The sequence below is a fragment of the Trichomycterus rosablanca genome, chromosome 7 (assembly GCF_030014385.1).
Source record: "Trichomycterus rosablanca isolate fTriRos1 chromosome 7, fTriRos1.hap1, whole genome shotgun sequence".
Classification (NCBI taxonomy): Eukaryota; Metazoa; Chordata; class Actinopteri; order Siluriformes; family Trichomycteridae; genus Trichomycterus; species Trichomycterus rosablanca.
The window spans coordinates 9,956,281-9,977,726 of NC_085994.1; the positions used below are offsets into that span (position 1 = coordinate 9,956,281).

The window sequence follows — 21,446 nt, forward strand, 5'->3', positions numbered from 1 at the left end:
GTGAGGATTCATCTGCCATCAACAGTAAAAATCTTTCATAGCCTTTGCGATTAATGGGCTCACCAGTTTTCAGTCTTTTATTTTAATGATTTTAAACACAGTTGATTGTAGTAATCCTAAGGTTTAAAAGACATTTACACTGGTTTTACTGTAGTATTTTAGCCTTATAATAGTTTCTTTGACTTTTCTTAGCACAGCTCTTGTCCTCATGTTGAACAATGGCAACTATAGACTCTAAATGTCTTTAAAAGCTTACAAGCAAGCCTAGGCATGGAACACACCTGACTTGAGTAATCATAATCTGTGTATGTACACCAATCAGCCATAACATAAAAAACACCTTCTTGTTTCTACACTCACTGTCCATTTTATCAGCTCTACTTACCATATAGGAGCACTTTGTAGTTCTACAATTACTGACTGTAAGCCATCTGTTTCTCTGCATGCTTTGTTAGCCCCCTTTCACCCTGTTCTTCGATGGTCAGGACTCTCCCAGGACCACTACAGAGCAGGTATTATTTGGGTGCTGGATCATTCTCAGCACTGCAGTGACACTGACATGGTGGTGGTGTGTTAGTGTGTGTTGTGCTGGTATGAGTGGATAAGACAGCAGCAGCACTGCTGGAGGTTTTAAACACCTCACTGTCACTTCTGGACTTAGAATAGTCCACCAACCAAAAATATCCAGCCAACAGCACCCTGTGTGCAGCGTCCTGTGACCACTGATGAAGGTCTAAAAGATGACCAACTCAAACAGCAGCAATAGATGAGTGAATGTCTCTGACTTTACGTCTACAAGGTAAACTAACTACGTAGGAGTGTCTAATAGAGTGGACAGTGAGTGGACACGGTATTTAAAAACTCCAGCAGCGCTGCTGTGTCTGATCCACTCATATCAGCACAACACACACTAACACACCACCACCATGTCAGTGTCACTGCAGTGCTGAGAATGATCCACCACCTAAATAATACACCACCTAAATAATACCTGCTCTGTTGTGGTCCTGTGAGGGTCCTGACCATTGAAGAACAGGGTGAAAGCAGGCTAAAAAGGTATGTAGATAAATAGATGGACTAGAGTCAGTAATTGTAGAACTTCAAAGTGCTTCTATATGGTTAGTGGAGCTGATAAAATAAACAGTGAGTGTAGAAACAAGGAGGTGGTTTTAATGTTATGGCTGATAGGTGTATATTCTCAGTGCAGTGCTGAGAATGCTCCAGTACACAAATACATCTGGTCAGTGGAGTCCCTTTTGTTTGATAAATCCAGTACAAGAGGTGACAAAGTGTACAGAACAACAAATAGGCTACAGTTACACACAAAGTCCATGTATGATAGGTGTAGCTTGTAAATATTAGTATTGCTGTCTAATATTCATATTGTTACTTGCTTGCTTGATGTATCTGCTGTGTGTTCGGTCTTTACAGATGGCCAAACACCTCTTAAGAACTTAAAAACTAAAATATATTTTAAATAAAACACTCAATATAAACAAAGGTACAGTTAAACTAACTCAGTTAATTTAATTAATTTAAGCAATGATAGAAATGTCCTAACAATCACAAGAATGTGGGGGAGGGAAAGTATGATGGGTCAACTGTCAACATGTTTTCCCCCGGGTCTGACTTGCACTTAGGCAGTGTAAAGGAGGCTAGGGCGGTGTCAGAGTTGTGCTGTTCTAAATTAGTGGTGGTTGTTTTGTTTAATGTACATTAAAAACACCAAACATGAAAATGCACCCAACCTGATTTCCTACTCCAGTTCCCCCAAGTTTTACGATCATCTCAACTGTGCCCTGTCGTAAAGATAAGGAGTTTTGTAGTCCGGAGGGAGCAAAACGTCTAAGTCTCTACAGAAAAGACAAAGAAAATGAGCTAAAAAGGAATTCTCATATTAAGAAATGTACACGACATTCATATAAAACCCTACATGTCATTTATATCAGTGTACCATATTTTCTTTTATTTCTGTTTTATTAAATGTTCAGGAAATGTAATGGTCTCTAATGCATGCTAATATCATGCTAACATAAGTGTACACCATGCCATGTTTTTTTAATATAGTCTCCATCTGCCTTGTGTAAGAAATGTGAAAAGGGGGGTTGTTAGTGTTCCAACCCAAACATCTCTGATCTCTGGACACTCCCTGACCAATCAACATCCCATCCATAAGAATGTAGATTTAAAAAACTTGAGTTAAACATTGAACGGTCCATCTGGGACCATGGATCACCAACTTTAGAGTCATGTCTTTGACTCAAACTCTGGCTCAACTGGACCCCCATCAGCCTGAATCTCCAGTCACTCAAGCCTGGTTGATCTCCCACCGATCTCACCCTGCACCACCACAAGATGAGGACACCAAGGCAAAACTTTCAGTGCGATCTCCAATGAAAACCAGTGCACAATGTGAGTTTGTAAAAGTTAACCTGTAAACCTGTGAACAAGGCCATAATCGCAATATATATTTATATAGGTGGTACAATATTTAGATATGCTCAAATGTTCCTCCAATATACTAATGTAAAAATTATAAATAAACATATTCCACTCACTGACTGCGTAATGTTATTATGCAACCAGTTGTTCATCTGGCAGGAATGTTTTTGAATAGCAGGAGCCCCTACCCCCACCAATGCCTTTAGATTTGGTCTCCCCAATATTCAAATCATGGCTATGGCCTTGCATTGAAGTACCACCCAAGTATCACATGGGACCAAAAAAGTAATAATAAAATCTCACAATATTAGTTTAATTGCTGGTGTGTTATTTTAGCAGCTTGAGTACTCAAGAGATCAAACAATATTTAACAACTTCTACACAGTTTAACTCCCAGTAAAACATACCAGCAACTTTACCCTGGGGTGTTTACTGTGTGTACTTCACCAACTGTGGAAAGACATTATTAGTCTCTTAAGTATGTTTTAAATTTGACGTTAATACATGCAGTGCCAACAGTAACCACATTTTAATTGTAATTTTACAGTCATTTCCCATGTTAAGTGATTAAATGACATGTATAGAAGCACATTTTAAGTCCTCTACATTTGATGCTGGTTACAGGCACCACACTAGTTATTATTATCTGATTGGCACATGGCACAAGAAGTCACATAATTGTTTAATGAGTGTGGAAATTAATTGTTTACATCATGTGCTGTATGCTTTACAATCACTAGATCTCAAGACAACTGGACCAAATTTTAGACTAACATGTTAGCACTTCCACCACCATGCTCAAAACACCACTCTACCTGTATACATTTTCTATACAATATGGCCAAATATATGTGGACAGCTGACCATAAACTTGTTGGATTAAAGCATGAACCTCACTTTGTGCACACATGCACGGTCATGCTTGAAGGACCTTACCAGACTGTTGCCACACAATTAAAAGCAGCAGGGACAAAATGACTGGTAAGAATTGAGGGACAAATTAATGCAGCCAAAAACAGTAAGATCCTTCAGGATAACTGTCAGTGTCCCTGAGTTGCCCAGCTAAAGCTCAGACTTAAACACCCTTTTAAACATCTATAAAGAGATAATGTATGGAAAAATAGTCCATGAGAAATTAGGTAAACTGCCTAAACCCAGGTGTTCAAAGTTTGTGGTGACATATCCAAGAATACATACAGCAATAACAGCTGCCAAATGGGCTTCCACAAAGTATGAAATGCAGGGTCTGGGTTCCTTTGTGACTAAGAACATGCACTCTAAAAACATGTTTTTACTTTGTCATTATCAGTGATTAAGTGTAGAGCAATCTATAAAATTGGCAATTATATTTACTCAAATTCACAACACAATTACAAAGTGTTTGGTTTCATTACTTTAGTGGTGGGTATTCAAGCAGCTGGTCATTATTTATACTTTGTGAATGTTTTACCTGCCACTAAGCACAGGAATGCAATTCAAATAAGGCTCCAAGGTAATGGTTTCAGGAAGGCTATAAAGGGCCACCCTGGAATAAAAGTTAGCCAGGGTGGGATTAGGGATGATTAACCTGTCAGATGGCTGAAAACTCCTGCTAGGGCACATGACTGGGCTAATGATGGTAATAACAAATACTAGTGCCTTTCAATGGGGTATGTTCCCCCTCTTGAAATTACCTGAATTTCTAGATTGCTGAATTCAACTATATCTTAATTACAGACAAACACATTCTGCCTAAAACAATAATACTTGTCTTTATTGTGCCTTTATTTTATAGATAGGAGATAATTAAGCACCACTAAACATGTGAGTGATTATAAAACTTCTCATAAAATATTAATGCACTTTTATGCATTCCTCCCCATTTAGTCATATCATTCTACGTAATCTGCTAACACATGCAGTAGACAATCGCTTCTTTTCACCTGCAAAAAATAAACTAATTTAAAAAATAAATGGAAGCAAAAATACTTATAATGGTGTTTGTTAACCAGTCTTACTAAAGCTTGAGGAAATATTTCTTTTTTCAACTTTAAAAGGTTAAAAGTTTACATGTACGTAGAACCAAATATATTCTGTGGATTTTGGAATTTAAATGATGAATTTAACTCATCTGTTTTTAAGTGATTAATAATTTAATTTGTTTGTTTATTAGGATTTTAACGTCATGTTTTACACTTTGGTTACATTCATGACAGGAACGGTAGTTACTTATTACACAAGATTCATCAGTTCACACAAGATTATATCAAACACAGTCATGGACAATTTAGTATCTCCAGTTCACCTCACTTGCATGTCTTTGGGCTGTGAGAGGAAACCGGAGCACCCGGAGTAAACCCACACTGACATGGGGAGAACATGCAAACTCCACACAGAAAGGACCCAGACCACCCCACCTGGGGATCAAACCCAGGACCTTCTTGCTGTGAGGCGACAGTGCTACCCACTTAGCCACCGTGCCGCCCAATAATTTAATTTAATTAAGTGTATAAATGTACCTGCAGCTTGGAAGCTGTGCTTGTTTAAATCTGTGCTTGTGCTTGTTGCATTCACTTATAACATTTTAAACCTAAATCCTAAAATACTTTATTTGGTAAACATGGTTTTTAGGCTTTTGTTTAGGTGACTAGATTACTCAAGTATTATTATTTTGATTGAATAAATAAACAAGCTTCTTAACAAAAAGTCCCACTACTTTTAGTTTGGTATAAGACAGAGCTGTTACTTATTCCTGGAGATTTCCAACCCATGACCTAGTCATCTCTCTTGATGACTCCCAGATTAGACCATCTGATAATGTAGGAAACCTTGGTGTCGTCCTGGATAACCAGCTGACCTTCTCTCCTCATGTAGCCAACATGACAAGATTGTGTCGGTTCCTCCTCTAAAACATCAAGACGATTCGACCATTTCTCTCCATGGAAGCCACTCAGATTCTTGTCCAGTCACTTGTAATCTCACAGTTGGACTACTGCAACTCCTGGCAGGTGCTCCTATGTCCACTATTAAACCCTTGCAACTCATCCAAAATGCAGCTGCTCGCCTGGTTTTTAACCAACCTAAACACTGCCATATCACCCCACTGGCTTCCTGTAGCTGCACGTATTCAGTTTAAAACACTGGTGCTCGCCTACAAAGCCAAAAATGGACCAGTCCCAAGTTACCTTCGAGGTCTAGTAAAACCCCGCTCTGTACCATGAAACCTCTGAGCCACTAGTCTCACTCCTTTTGATTCTCCACCCAGAAACCGAGGAAGACAAGCGTCAAGGCTCTCCTCTGTACTGGCACCCAAGTGGTGGAACAAGCTTTCCTTGTCTGTCCGAACATCTGAGTCTCTTGCTGTTTTCAAAAGACGATTAAAACCCACCTCTGTACTAAGCACATAGACTAACATGTCCTTACTAATGCTTTGGTTTTAACAGGGTTTCAACAGATTTGTATTCTTGGACTTTTGTCTACTTAAACTAGGGTAAGGTAATGTTTACTATGGAAGCACTTTTGTAAGTCATTCTGTGGTGGATAAGTATAATGTTTTCATTACAAATGAGTAAAATTTTGTTTTATAACAATTTGGATAAAAGGTTGAATCTTCAGAAAAATACATTAATCTTAGATCTTTTATACATTTGCAAGTTTGTGCAAATCTGATTATTTATGTTAGCCCAGCATGATTCCAAATCAGCATTTTGTGATGTTACTAAATACTAGGTTTCACCCAAATAAATACTTAACTAAGTTTAGGTCAGGTTACATGGGGAAAAATGTCCATGACAGTCTGCACTCCTTAACCTTCAGTTTTTAAGCAGTTGATGCAAAGTTTTTAGGTTTGAGATGTACTGTATAATGAAAAACACAAAATAGAAGACTGTTTACTAGTCTGACATTTGGTTCCAAATAGTAACACAGTGGCAGTGGTAGCACAGCATTTAAGGTACAGGACTAGTAATCAGAAGGTTGCTGGTTCAACCCCTGCATTATTCAGCTTGCCACAGTTGGGCCCTTGAGCAAGGCCCTTAACTCTCAACTGCTTGTGATGTATACTGTCTCAATTGTAAGTCAATTTGGATAAAGGTGTCTGCTAAATGCTGAAAGTGTAATGTAATGTAACACTTATAGAACAGAATAAAATAAACATTATAAAATGGATAGTTCCGGTCCTAAAATCTGATTGGCTGAGCCGCGTTTGAAGCCGTTGTAAAAACCCAGATATACGCACACCTATGACCACCTCACATCATTCCATATTAATACGCCACTGAAAAGAAAAAGTACAAACTTGGTTGAACACTATTTTAAGTCATGTACTACACATGGAAATGTCCAGATTAATATAAACAGTAATCCTGATCATTAAGCGAGTGTTTCGTCCAAGAAATAGCGTAATAGTGTTTGTGGAGGAATGTTTATTGCGAATGTTATGTTCGCCCTCATGCTGCCTAGCAACACTGTTAACGGACTATCTGATTTCGCGGAAGAATGCTTTTTGTAAGTGTTTTTGTAAATAAAAACATTTATAAATTGAACATTGTTGTATTTTATTATATTGTATGTTGACTGCCATTTTATAAAAGTAATAAGCCACTCGAGACCGTGCGGTACTGCGATTTTATCACAGGAAAGACGTTTTGGCACGACGCGAAGCGGAGCAGTAACGCACGGTCTTTAATATACTTTTTTAAACTCAATAAATATCTGTTCCAGTCCTTTAATTACAAAATAAAAGAACATTTGGGGACTGCTTTTGCAAGTAAATTTAATATCTAAACTGTAACTATCAATTTAACAGTAGAATTGATTTTTATTTGATGGTAAAATGTAAAGAGTGTCACTATTAATCATTGAAGTCAGTGTTAGTGTTGCAACTCTGACACCCTGACATACACACAAGTGTGAACTGGCTCACATTGATCACCAATTCTGTTCAGTCAGATTAGACAAACCCAAAATTATCTCCCTGCGCCAGGAAGCTCTTACATCACACTTTATCTGGGCCTTGTGTACTTTTTATCAATTCTAGATTAACACTTTGTACAATATCAGACTGTCATTTTTACAGATACACCCCCCTCTGAGTTAGAACCAAGCCAGAACAGTCCTGATCGACCGAAAACAAACAAAGGCTGGTCTCTGTCACGTAGCGCATGTAGGCTGTAAAAAGACTATAGCTGCTGCCCATCATGACCAGCTTTAGCCAATCATATTTGCTCAAATGCGCCCTCATGTCCTAAATCTGCCACGTATTGGCTGAACTGGCACATAAACAAGTTTCCCGAACCCCTCACTCAGCCAAAATTCTGCACGGCTATTGTCTTACCTGAGTGTCAATCATCCTCACGCTTTAATGTGATTGGTTAGCACGGGTATTATGCCCCGCCTTTATCTCTAGCTCGACGCCTCAGTATAAATGCTGGAGTGGTGAAAACAGAACTAGGTAGTTTTAGTAAACAAGCTCTGGGAGAAATGTCGCGCAGAAAATTATGCGATTTAGGCCGCGCTTTGTGGCAGAAAAACAGCACTGCCCAGCTGTCTGCGGCCATAATAACAACTCCAGCTTTATCGTGTGGTAGTTTTGCATCGGTCGGTTCTGCACAAAGCGATCAGAAATGCTGCAAAGATGGACAAACCGAATGCCCACCAAACAAGGTGCCCACGCCGCACAGACACCACCATGGCGGGGGGAAAGGAAAGACCGAGGAGCCTTTAACAAAATCCGGGAGGGCTTTTTCTTCAACTGCCCCCCAGATCGACCACAAGACTTACTTATGGGCAAGATACAACGAGATGAAACGACTTGTGCATGGTGAGTTCATGAGTTTGTAGTCGTTCATGGATGACTGCATGTGGACCTCCATGTATGATTCAGTAAAAGAGAAGTTATCATAGGTATGCTTTAATACGAAACGAATTAATTTTACAATACACATTCTAATAAACAATGCTATTTTATGCATTCTTAAATGAGAAGGATATATTTTTATTTATTCTCAATGAAAGCTTAAATAAACAATCTGTATTCATGTCTAGATTTCAGAAATTCGTTGGAAATGGTTGGAAAATGTAATGTTTTATTAACTCATTTTTTTTTACCATTCAGTCCGTCCTGGTCAGGGTTGTAATGGTTCTGACCCCACCTATAGACACTCAGTACTAGGCAGGATTGGATAGGATGCCCCTGTGAACTTTTATACTCAGACCTGCTGCTGATTTAGCACAGCCATTCATTCTCCTCCTGCATGTTCTTTGGGGGAAGAGGGAACACACGTGTGAACAGCAAGAACATAACAAGATCCTCACAGATATTCAGGACCCATTTTACCTAAAGCATTCAAAAATGTTTTTGGGAACAAATCAAAGAGGCAAATTGTACTCGAGGGATAGATCTGACTAGATCTGGCTTTTCTGGCAAGATCTGACTTGTGAGCCTACAACAGATGTAAAGAACATGTATCAAGGGAAAACTGGAGTTTATAAACCTACAAAACAATGGGGCTCATGCTTTTTGAAATATCTTCTCCTTCATGTTTTTTGGGGGAGAGGGAACACACATGAGCAGCGAGAACATAACGAGATCCTCACAGATATTTACCCATTTTAGGCACCGTGCTACCAGCTGCACCACATTTCCACATGTGCCAGTTTACATTTTACCATTTTCTAACATTCTCCAAATGTAACCTTTTTAATGATTGTTTATGCCATGGGTGTGACCACGTGTAGCAGCTTGCCTAATAACAACAGCATTGATCTCAGTATTGTTTTTAATACAAATGTTTTCCTATGTTATTTCAATCACCTTTAGAACATTATGCAGAAAATTTATATCATGATAAGGATTTGGGTAGTTCTCTAGATATGTTGGCACGTGTGTTTCAGCTTTGATATAGTGATAAATTTTTTTTTTTTTTTTTTTGGAAGGGGGGTGGGGTATCTATCTACTTTAGGAATAGGGGCTTGGCTCATGCTGGCGGCCTGAGCCCAGACTTAGTTTTTTGAAATTCATTCCTTAATATAAACTAGTTTAATATCTATGATGTAGAAAAATGGAGTGATTTTAAAATAATTGTTTATTTGTTTGATCACTAAACAATGATCTTGGACAGGCAAGTTTTATTTTAGATTGTCACCGAAGTTACGGTTACTGCATGCATAATATTAAATAACACCAGGTTTTTAAAGCTTAAAGTTTAAGGAATATCATGTTTAAGAATAAAGGATAAAATATAAAGAATAAAAAGGTTTATAAAAGATGTGGGAAAAAAAAAAAAAACTATGAAGTGATATAAAAATAATTCATTTTGCAGCTTCACTTTGTGTAAAAGATTGTTAACTTTATGGATTGATTTATGGTGTGACATAAGAACCTTACTGTAGCTCAAATTAATAATAAATTTAACCAAGTGTGTGTGAGCTAGCTGTTTAGAGCAGTGGAAAAAATTACACTGAAATAATCTCAGTTCAAATCAGAGCCCTAAAACAGTAATAAAATTATTGCTGTGGAACTCTTAGATATAAAATTGTGTTTTTCTGGTGTGTTTTCCTCAGATTTGATTCCTCCTGGAGTGTGCAACCTGCTCAATCCTTCAACCATCTATGCCAACAACGAGGTAAACCTGGACGAGGTGGACATCTATGGCTTCGATTATGATTACACCCTGGCTCTCTACTCCAATGCACTTGATGAAATGATCTACAACAAAGCCCAGGACTTTCTCATTGAGCATTACAAGGTCTGCTGGTGTTCGAAATATGATATGCTTGGTGGTGTGTGGTGTTTATGGTTATTAAGCATTGCTATTTATGTCATGTGTTCAGGATAATGTTGCATGTTGAAAGGCATAACAGATCATATTTTGTCTTTTGTAGTATCCTGAAGCCATCAGAAAGTACAGATACATCCCCAATTTTGCAGCTCGTGGTCTTCATTATGATATCCAAAAGGTACATGACACTACATAAACAGTGTTTTGTTACCCATAAAGGTTTTTATTTGTTTTGGGGTTTTTTTGGGTGTTGAAAAATGGAGGACTGGTTTATATGAACCAAATGGCATAATTTCTAGGGATAATTTGTATTATTAGTAAATATTTTTATGCAGACCAATGTGCACTGATTAACTGTTGTCTTTATGCTATAGGGACTCCTGATGAAAATAGATGCATTCCATTATATTCAGATGGGTACTGTGTACAGGTATGTTGTCCTGGTTTTAGGTAAACCTTTTTGAGTTGGTATATATTTGCAATACCCTGTAAATGTAATGATACTAAGGATGGAAAAAAATTTATTTAACTGATGCAGTACTTGAAATCCCTGCCATCTCATTTGTGTCTGCCCTCCAGTTACATTATAATTATTTTGGGCTTTTGTCATCTACAAAAGCAAAATAAAGTTCCACAATACTAAACCCTTGGTGTAGTTAAACAGTATTAAATTTTTGGTTTAATTGTTTGGAATTTGACTCAAACGTAACTATAAATTGTAGTGAAGACCAAGATCCCTAATTAAGATTTCTATGAAGGGGTCTGAAGCCTGTTCCAGATGATGAGGTCATGCAGCTGTATGGAGGTTCCAACCACATTCCCCTTCACCAAGTTAGCGGCTTCTACGGCAAGGTTACTGTCCTTTCTTTCTTTTTTTTCTTTTTTAAAATTTATTTAATGTTATTGTGCTCTAAGGTGTTAAATAGGATTGATACACAGTTGCAATCAGTAATATTCAACCCCCTTACAATAAAAGGTATTATGGTGATATGTGTAGAATTGGAGAAGTCTTAGTGCAGAGAAAGATGTTTATTGATACATACGAGCAGTTACTTGACATTACATTAGTTCAACATTTTGAGTTTGAATGAAACCCATCTAGTTCTACTTGCAAGTGTCCAAGGTCACTATTATTCAGTCCCCAGTCTCAGGATTTGGTGAAACGTCCTTTAGCCATGATGACCTCTAATAACTTAATTTAGTAACAAGCTTCTGACACTTCTCTTGTGGAGGTTTTGCCCATTCCTCTCTGAAAAAGCTTCCAGCTTATTAAGATTTGGTGGCTTTTGTGCTGCATCTGCTTTCTTTATATCCTATTAAAGATTTTCTATGAGATTTAAATCTGGAGATGGAAAAGGCCACTCCCGGATTCCAGGAGCTTTGGTTGACTTGGAAGTATGCATGGGATCATTGTCTTGCTGAAGTCCTGTTCTCACCAAGGTTCAATTTTACCAAAGAAGGCACAACATTCCTCCTCAAAATGCCTTGGTATTTCTTGGAATCCGTGATTTAAGTCACACGGACTAGACTGCCAGCTCCTGCAGCAGAAAAAAAGTTTTCACATCATCACTGACCCACCTTTATGCCTGACCGTGGGAATAGTATTCTTCTTCTTGTCATAAGCCTTGCCTTTTTTGTGTGGTGTGCGTCATGGAGTCTGGCCATGAAGTCCGTAGTTGTTAAGTGATGTTCGTTTGCCAGTGACACATTTGTCTTCATCATGTCACTCTGAAAGTCTTTTGTTTTTTACCAACACAGGGTTGGTGGGTTTTTTTTCTTTGTTGTCTTGATCAGTTTGCTCCTAAGCTCCTTAGGGTTCACCATGGTTGTGACACACTTTGAACATATTTCTGGGTGAAATTCTATAACATCACAGCTAAAGTAAATTTCTCAGTGGTTTAATCATGCTTTGGGGCCATACAGCAGTATTATGCAGTGGTTGATTCATAGTGACATGACAGTATTCACAAAATATCCTACTACCCTACAAAAATTATTCATTTTCGTTGTTTATTTGCTGTCTCATTCAACCGACAAGGACTTAATCTAAAGCAGAATCTTTCTCTGCAGACAGCTTTGTTTTAAACTTTGAGGGTTTGAATATTTCCGATCGCAACTGTACATGCTTACACTTTTTATACGGTCAGAAATGTAACCCCGTGTTTGCACCAGCAGAAAGTCCTAAATGCCTTAACATTGTATAAATTTTAAAGTGCCATCATACCTTTTAAATAATTTCATATTTATACTGAACTTGTGTGTTGTGATATTCTGTGCTTTAAATTGTGCCACAAGTTTTTTAATGAGAAACTCCTCTTCTCCACTATTGGAGCTTTGGTAGTGTTAAGCAGATTTAGAGAGTGATGAAGTTAATGAACCCTGTCAAACACATCATTTGAGTTACTTGTTTCAAAAGAATTTTTCTAAGAATGTTTTTTCTCGTTTGCTGTTGCTTAATATGATATTTTTATTTAGTTTACTAAACATCTCTTTAGGAATGCTTTCTAGCTGCTTGGTTGCATTGTATTACTGCTGGTTTGACTGCAGGGTAAAAAAATGTATGTAAATTACATCAGTCATTGTACTGCCTAGTGTATTTCATTCACATACTCATTCCAAATGTGTTTTGTGCAGAAGTGATGATAAAATAGATTAATTAAAGAAAAATATTTATTTAAAAACCAATTAAATAGCAAGAGTTCAAGGGCAGACACAACAAAATATGCATGTCTTATATGCAACTCTGTTTTAAAATGTCCAGTTTCTGTCACTAAGATGTTTTGAGAGTTTGTAGCTATAATGTGTCGTGTAAAAGCTAGAAAAGCAACAATGTGAAATGAGGCCTCTTGCATATAGTCATGCCCTGAGCTGTTTGCTGAAGTGTTTTGAGTAAACTTACTGATTCTATTTGTAATGCACTGTTTTGTTTTATGTCTGTTTATCTTTCAGGGCCCCAGGATGAAACAGTTCATGGATGTGTTTTCTATCCCCGAGATGACACTTTTGGCAACGGCTAATGACTTCTTCATTTCTAATGATATTGAATATGATCCAGTGCACCTATACAAGGATGTGTCTGTAAGTCTGCTCTCTGACTAGTGTTTACACTTTTCTTAATTAATTACTGCATGTATTATTATAGTGAAATGGGCAATTCTGGACCTCTAACTTCTACAGTTATTTCTACATGTTATTCTTATATCATATCGTTTGATAATACCAGCTTGTTTTGTTGCATAAGTAAACTGGTGGTCAGCAGAGGAGTTTTCTGTAATGGCCACTTTAGAACCACATGACTGAAAACTTGATCCACTTTCAGTTGAACTGCACTATCTGGTTTCTTTAAACTGAGTGAAAACAGACCTTGTGGAATTCAGCTCCAGGGCGACTGAATGTTTTCCTGAGCTTAGCAGCTCGCTTCTCAGTCGGCATTGGAGGTCTTTCATTGTGCTGCTCCCTTCCCCCTTCTTTCTAAGTGACCTGCTGACGTTCCCGCTGAGCAATACAAAATAGAAAATAGTCTGGCAGCAGAATAGAGCTGAATTGTCCTTGTGTCACTGTTTATTCATTGCTGCTTGGCTGGCATTCAGCATGTTAGTCGTGTTTTGCTACTTATCTTGGTTTGTACCTTTTTAAAGGCGATGTTTGAGGTTTCCACTGTACCAGCTGCTTGAGAACAAACTGTTCTGAACACGCCCAGTAAGTCAAAAAATTTGGCACGTTGTCAACCGCAGTGCTCTCAAGGGAAGTAATATACAATGCTAGGGTTTTTTTCCCCTTTTTTTTTTCTTTTCTTTTTTTACTGTTAATGTTCTAACTGTAACTGTTCAATAAAAATAATAAGGGCATTAGATGTGGGATTTTCAAGCAAGAGTATGCATAAAAACTTTGCTTCTATGTACATGCTTTTATGTAGCTTGAAAATAGGGAGAGTCTGCAATACATTGATTAGGGAATGTGTTTTCATGCTCAGACCCACATAGTTGCATACTTAAACCTATTAACACACGTGCACAGTTGTAGACAGTGGATATAATTTTATTATAATTTTAATATAGATATTTATATCTTACCCACACTACCAGGACAACATTCAAACTTTATTTTCAAGTTTCAGTAACTGTAGTTAGTGTTTTATGTAGTTAAATTGTTGTATGTATGTGTAAATATAATTACACTTATTTCTCTTTTTACAGGATGCTGTTGGAATGGTGCACATCAAAGGGTACATGTACAAGTGGATAATGCAAGATTTAGGTATGAATGCAATATGCATTGCCCAATACCATTCCCAAATGTAACATTTCTCACTCATTTTAGCATGCTTTATTTAAACTGTTTGTATTTATTCCTGAGGCACTAGTATCAGTGTTGTATGCAAGTTCAGACTTTCCTGGTACTTACTGCTTTTGCATATTAACTTAAAGCTAAATCATGTTTTCTTATTCACATATGTTTTCTATAAAGCTCTTACAAAAGCTCTAGAGAAGCCAGAAAAAATATCCAATTGTACGTTTGCTCTGTTCAGCAGCAGAAAAATGCAGATGTTTTGATTAGGTTTCTGGAAGCACATTGTGGCTCGTATTAAAAAGGCTTGGAGAGTTCTTCAGAGAGAGAGGCACAAGTTTTAAAGCATGTCCTTCCATTTTGCACACCCACTATGCTGCTTGTCTAATGTTTCATTTGAACATTTCCAAATGTATACACTTTCCACATGCAGGCCAAGAGCTTCCCATAACCAGTGCTTACTGTTTGTACAAACATAGAATGTAATAGCTGTGTGAAGGATATAACTGATGAGATTTATTTATTTTCCTTCCTCTTTCTTTTCTCTCTTCAGAGAAATACATTCTGCGAGGAGACGAAACTTATGCTGTTCTGCATCGGCTGGCCAGCCACGGCAAAAAGCTCTTTCTTATTACTAACAGCCCCTTCAGCTTTGTGTGAGTTTCATTTGGATCCAGAATATGCATTTTAATGATACAGCATTTGCACGTTTTCCAAAGCTTTTTAAAATTGGCATTGATTTTATGAATTTTGCCGCTTAAATAGTTGTGTAATATAACACATTGACTACAGAGGGGGGGTCTTATTTTTTTAGAGCACTTAAAATGCACCATATCCCTAAGTTGTTTATAAGAGGACAGCAAGCCTTATCTCTATTTAAGTACTATTTAAGTACCTTCTCCCCCCCTTACTAATTGTGCTACTACTGACTCTAGATTACCATCATAATGAAAAGTTTTAAACTTTGTGATGTGAAACGTAATGGCTAAACCTTTCACTATTGATGATCAGTTATTTCTACATTAAACCATGTAAAATGTATTTTAGCAGTACTTGGTGTTGTTACTGGTGCATTTGCTTATCTTTATTTTGCTTGCACTATTTCAGAGATAAAGGCATGAAGTACATGGTCGGAAAAGACTGGAGGGACTTCTTTGATGTTCTCATTGTTCAAGCTGAGAAGCCACACTTTTTTAATGACTGTGTGAAGTAAGTCTCCCATGAGTCTCTGTTTCCCCTAAACCTTGCATCAACACTTGTTTTTTCCCTAAACAAATTACTCTGGATAAGTTAGTAGTTTAATGCATGATCAGTTAAAACTGTAAGTTTGTGAAGTGTCATAGTAAAAATGTTGTAATATGTCTAATTGTATTGTTCTTGATGTTTGTAAGGCCTTTCAGACGTTTGGACAGTAATGGAGACCTACAGTGGGACAAGATCAGAAGTCTGGACAAAGGACAGATTTACAAACAGGTATCATACCCATTTTGAAAAATAAAACCTTATCTGATGTAACAGCCTCCTTTTTAACAGTGTAACTGCACTAAACATTTACAAATACATGTTATGAATCATGCTTGATATTTTTCTCTTCTTTTTGTTCAAATTCATTCTAGCATGTTTCATTTTAAGGTTGGCAGGGTTCTTGCTTCGTATCAGAATTTGAAATCAAATCCATATTTACACAGGCAATGTCATGCTTTATTTATTTATTGTTCCACTGGTTGATAGTTCTGTGAGTATAAAATTCCCCTTTCCTCGCCATGCTTTCTTGCGTAATGTGTAAAAATTCTGAGCCAGTCACATCTGATAATTTTCTAAATTACAGGAGAATGAGCAAGTCCTCAGAACCTTGAAAGTTTTGATTTAGACAATCTAAATAGCTTCTGGCCTGTTAGATTTGCACCAACATAACTACATAAAAAGGGGTGCTGTGTTTTAGAAATCCTCCTTTCTACTGGCATGCTTCTATGCTGCACTTGTTGCAAAGCCATGATGTTTTCTTCGAATAGAAAAAGTGTACATAATTTCCATACTATTTGCTGCAGAGCCTAAACAATATGGCTAGCTACCGCAATAAAAATGGAAGAGCCAAACATCAATTAGTAGGCTAGGCTACCTAAATTGAGTATGAATCAACCAAGATTTTAAAAGAGGTCGTAATGGTGATATGAGTGTGTCAAAAAAACTGCATAGAACAGTATGGGGCTACATAGTCGCAGACCAGTCAAATTGCCCATGATCCAACTCATGTCCACCATTGACACACAGACATTAGAACTAAACATTGGAGCAATGGAAGCAGCTGACTGGTCTGACAAATCCTGTTTTCTCCAAGATCATGTGTGCATGGTCCACCTTGCAATGTACACAAGTTAAAGGACTTATCCTGGTACCAGATACCACTTGATTTAGTCTTTTGGGGTACATGTCTCATGCTGTTTTGACAGCATATTAGGCAGATTGTTCAATTGTTTTTGCTTATCAGTGTATACAAGTACTATGGAGTTAACTTATTTGATAAATAAATGATACATTTTATAGTATGCAGACAACATCATTAAAGCTATAATTTCAGGTGCTTTTTTCTTTTATTCAGTTTCTGATCTGGAATTTGTTTTTCCACTTAGAAGAAAAGTCACACAAACAATACCTTCCTTAAGTATATTAAACTGACTCATGAAGTTGAGTCTGTTGTGCCCAGTTAAATGGCCTCAAGTGAAAGGTCCTGGGGGTGCTGGCAATTTCAAGACTCTGCCTATTGATGTCTGTTTGCAGTGAGGGTGACCTCTTCTTGCTCCCTGTGGAGAGGTCTTGCTTTGTTGTTGTGAATGGCCACATCCTGGAAGTTCCTTTGGCCAACAGTTACTTAGACAGCTTGGAGACTGAAGTTTGTAAAAGTTTGTTGGATTAATTGCACATTAGCTGACTTGTGTTTATGCATTTATGACCACAGGTCAATGTGTCACCTCACCCTAAAACTCTTTGATGAGAACTTGTTTAAGATTCCTTCCTAAGTGGAAGTTGCCAGATTGGCCTGAATATAACCCTCGGTTCTCTTTGAACTCTTTGAAAGTTTTTATCTGTCTTTTGCTCAAAGGTGGTGAACACGTTTCTGAAGTGTTGAGATCTGGCAAACCAGTGACCATGCCAGTTCCAATTCTTGATTGTGCAAGTTGTGCAATTAATATCCTTGTGTCAAACTCACAAAGCCATTCTCATCATTAGCAGTCTGGAGTGTAACACTTGTTCCTACCTCTTATTTCAGGGAAACCTTGTTGATTTCCTCAAGCTGACCGGATGGCGTGGCTCCAAGGTGCTCTATTTTGGGGACCATCTTTACAGTGACCTGGCAGTAAGTCATCCTTATTTGCATGTAATTTCAATATGATAAGAAGCGGCTTTCGTGGTTGGCACAGTGGTCAATGTTGTTGTAGTGTGTTATTATGCAAGTACTTGTTTGTCTACTGTAAATCTTTGTAGTGTGGACTATTATTTTGATGCATGTAACAAGGCTTCATTTTCCTTCAGGATTAATAAAGCATCCATCCATTCTTCCATCTATCCATTTATTACGCTAGCCCACCACCAACAGCATATTAGACAGATCCAGGCATCTACACAAACATAATTGGCTATAATTACTACTTATTTTATTAATATGTGATTTGGAACACTGCCTTAATCAAGCAGATAAAAACAAAACAGAATTATATGTCGTTTGTGATATCATCCCTACATGTGAAATTGAAGCTTCACTTCATAATGGAAATGCTTCTGATAAAGTAAAGCAAACCACGACTGCATGATTTAAAGTACTGGTATTATATTTGTAACAGTATAACAAGATCCTGCAATATACTTGGGATGAGCAGGGCAAGTAGCTGTCTGAAATAGTTAATATTGTGATAAATAGTAAATATTGATAAATCAGATTACTGACTGACTCATGTAACTCAGTTACATCTTAGTAGCAGATTAAGGTGCATTTAATTTAATCAGATCATTAAAATTAGATAATTTTCAAAATCTGATTACACATCATTGTCTACACAGTCTGATGCGTTATTAATGTCTTGTATGTATAAAAATGAAGATAGCAATTATAGCAATAGTAATAATGTGCCATGTGTTCAGGACCTTATGCTACGACATGGCTGGAGGACGGGAGCCATTGTTCCTGAGCTGGAGGTGGAGACGAAGGTGGTGAACACGGAGCAGTACGCTCAGAGTCTCACGTGGCTCCAGGCTCTAACTGGCCTTTTGGAACGCATGCAGGTAAAACCTACACTTAAAACTCACTACACTGACTGACATGAACCGGATTAGCCACATCAGTCAAGCCATACCAATTAAGATGCTCATCTACCACCCCTGTAGCACATGCACAATTACTGTGGTTTTTAACACATTTGCTCTAGCCTGAAAAAAGAACAGAAAACTTGTTGAATTGGCACAAAAACAGCTGTTGAATTAATAATGGGTTCAAACTCACCACCTTGCCAAAAATGCATCATTCCTGAACAAGCGATGGCATTTATTTATTTTAGTTTTTTTACTATCCACAGTACATAAAAATATAAGGTTTATGAAATCCTAAAGTGGTGTGGTGAAAAGCACTATTGGATGTCTGTGACCTTTGATCCCTAAGACGGCACTGCATTTAAAAAGGCATGCTTTTTGTATGGAAGTCCCACATAGGCTGTAAAACACTTTAGTGGTCGTTAAACAGCATTTGCTGGACCAGCCTTGAATGTGAGCTGTACTATGCACAGCAAAAGCCATATGTCAACAACATCATCATGTCCCTATGTCTTATTACATGTTTTTGGCTTTTATCTACATTTAATTCTATTAAATTAATTGGTTGTTTTTCTCAGTATATGGAAATGTCAAAATTATTAACTGTCCACATTACACCAAAAACCACTAAAATCCACATCTGTTGTTTACAAGTCTTGTTCACTGTAGAACTTAAAAATGTATCTTTTTTCCTCAGTTGTATCGAGATCCTGAGTCCAAAAAAGTGCTTCAGGAATGGCTGAAAGAAAGAGAAGAGCTTCGGTAAGTGGAGTAGAGCAATTTTGACTTTGTTTTAAGCTTTAATTTAGAGTTTTACCTTTGCTTAGCTCTCGAGTTCAAATTTCAGCTCTGCTATCAGATCTGACATGCCTAAACAGACATGATTGGCTAAGTCTGAGGGAGAGTTCACTAAAGGGATTCCTCCTAGCTGCTGTAATCGCTGCCTTTGCTCGCTAAATGACGGTGCTTTGCTTGCACAGAGATGAGGAATAATGGAGATTAGTGTGTGACTCTGCATATGTGATACTGAAAAGAAGTAGTTGGCAGCTGCACATGTGTCAGTTGGGGTTTGTGTTAGGTAAAGGCCTTCATGGTCAGGGTATAGGTCTGTAGCTGTAAAGGAGATGTAGCTGTAACTAGGTATTTGGATATCACTAGGAGAGAAGGGAATATGGGTCATTTTTTAACCATAGTTTCAATGGCACAAAAAGAAAAGGTTTGTCAGTGCCTGCATGTGAACTTCATTTTATAAGAAAGATGTAAGCAGCTATGTGATGGACCAGAGATGATAAACAAACTGGTTTTAAAAATTAAAACTCTGCCTTTTCCTTTGGACCTGTACATTACCCTTGAGGAAATGCTTCATGTGCATGCACAAACATGCATTGTTCTCTCAATGTCACAGCTTACTAGAAACCATGCTGTATTGTTAACACAATGCCATGGTTCTAATAAATGGAACCAAACAGATCATGGTTTAGTGAAACAGTGAGCATCAGTTTGTTTCTGCTTTGTCTTTTGCCATAAATAATCCATGGTGAAGAGAGGGACCTCCAACTTACATTCTGAAATGTTCTTTTGAGCGTTACTAACAATCATAGGGAGGACCACAGTCTACAACTCGCCTCTTCCATATGTGAAGTCGCTGACTGGCTGTGAATTATTTTAGATAGAGAGCGTTGGTAATGATATTGATCATATATTTGTAGACATATTGACTTTTTTTGCTTTTGTTTACAGGGCTGTCACCAAAAACCTCTTCAACCCTCAGTTTGGCAGCATCTTCCGGACATGCCACAACCCCACCTACTTTTCCCGCCGCCTTTGCCGCTTTTCTGATCTCTACATGGCCTCCATCAGCTGCTTGCTAAACTACGATCTGTCATACACATTTTACCCTCGTCGCACACCCCTGCAGCATGAGGCACCACTCTGGATGGACCAGCTCTGCACTGGCTGCATGAAGACGCCGTTCCTGGAAGAAATGGCCCACATCCGCTAAACAAGCTGCTCCACGACGCTGTCTGATATCGCACAAATGTGAACCAATTTACTAATGCCAACTGTAACCGGCATTCTGTGTCTCAAGAATCAGGGTAATACTGCTGATGTGTGCAGGAAAGCAATGATCACCTTGCCCAACAATCAGTTTCAACCTTGCGTGCAAGGCATTTAGTCTCCAGTAGGTTTGTCTCTTTATTAGAGGTCGGAGTGTTGAATTTTAGGAAAAGTGGCAGAATTTTGAGCTAATAAACTGGAATTCTGTTACATCATCAGTGTTTACAAGCCCTTTAAAAGTTGATCGAGGATGTAATCAAAACTACAATTTAAAAGGGCTCATGCTTTGCTTGCCATGTAATAATAACATTTGTTTTTAAGACAAATGAAGCTATGTACAATGGTATTGACTACCTGTTTTATTCTTTTGAGTTTACCTGTTACACACACGTATTATTTTGTCAGTGGACTGATAAAGAGAAACGCACAGAAAGAGGTAAGAGTTAGACATGGCTCCATACACTCTTGTTTTCATTTTGTTTTTTTTCATTCACCTGAATCATGATGTACTTATGTAATTTTGTCTGTTTTTGTAATCTCTGCAAGGCTTTCGTGTTGGTTCGTCAAACTAACCAAATAAAATAATATCTAACACTT

General features: G+C 37.7%; 1 protein-coding gene across 1 annotated transcript; it reads left to right on the top strand.

The window, feature by feature from the left end:
* The first annotated feature begins 7,887 nt into the window (after positions 1–7,887).
* Positions 7,888–21,446, top strand: nt5dc2 (5'-nucleotidase domain containing 2). The gene is made up of 14 exons (XM_062998956.1): positions 7,888–8,242; positions 9,985–10,169; positions 10,306–10,380; positions 10,577–10,632; positions 10,961–11,054; positions 13,152–13,280; positions 14,399–14,459; positions 15,043–15,145; positions 15,597–15,698; positions 15,881–15,962; positions 17,758–17,844; positions 18,627–18,767; positions 19,489–19,553; positions 20,532–21,446. Exons 1-14 carry the CDS (start codon positions 7,903–7,905, stop codon positions 20,791–20,793), a joined length of 1,782 nt encoding a protein of 593 aa, XP_062855026.1. The 5' UTR covers positions 7,888–7,902; the 3' UTR covers positions 20,794–21,446.

Excerpts from the sequence above, each read along its gene's own strand:
- nt5dc2 (XM_062998956.1), top strand. The coding sequence starts at position 7,903 with ATGTCGCGCAGAAAATTATGCGATTTAGGCCGCGCTTTGTGGCAGAAA. Across the intron at positions 10,381-10,576 it reads TTCATTATGATATCCAAAAG|GGACTCCTGATGAAAATAGA; the intron begins GTACATGACACT and ends TTTATGCTATAG. Across the intron at positions 17,845-18,626 it reads ATCTTTACAGTGACCTGGCA|GACCTTATGCTACGACATGG; the intron begins GTAAGTCATCCT and ends CCATGTGTTCAG.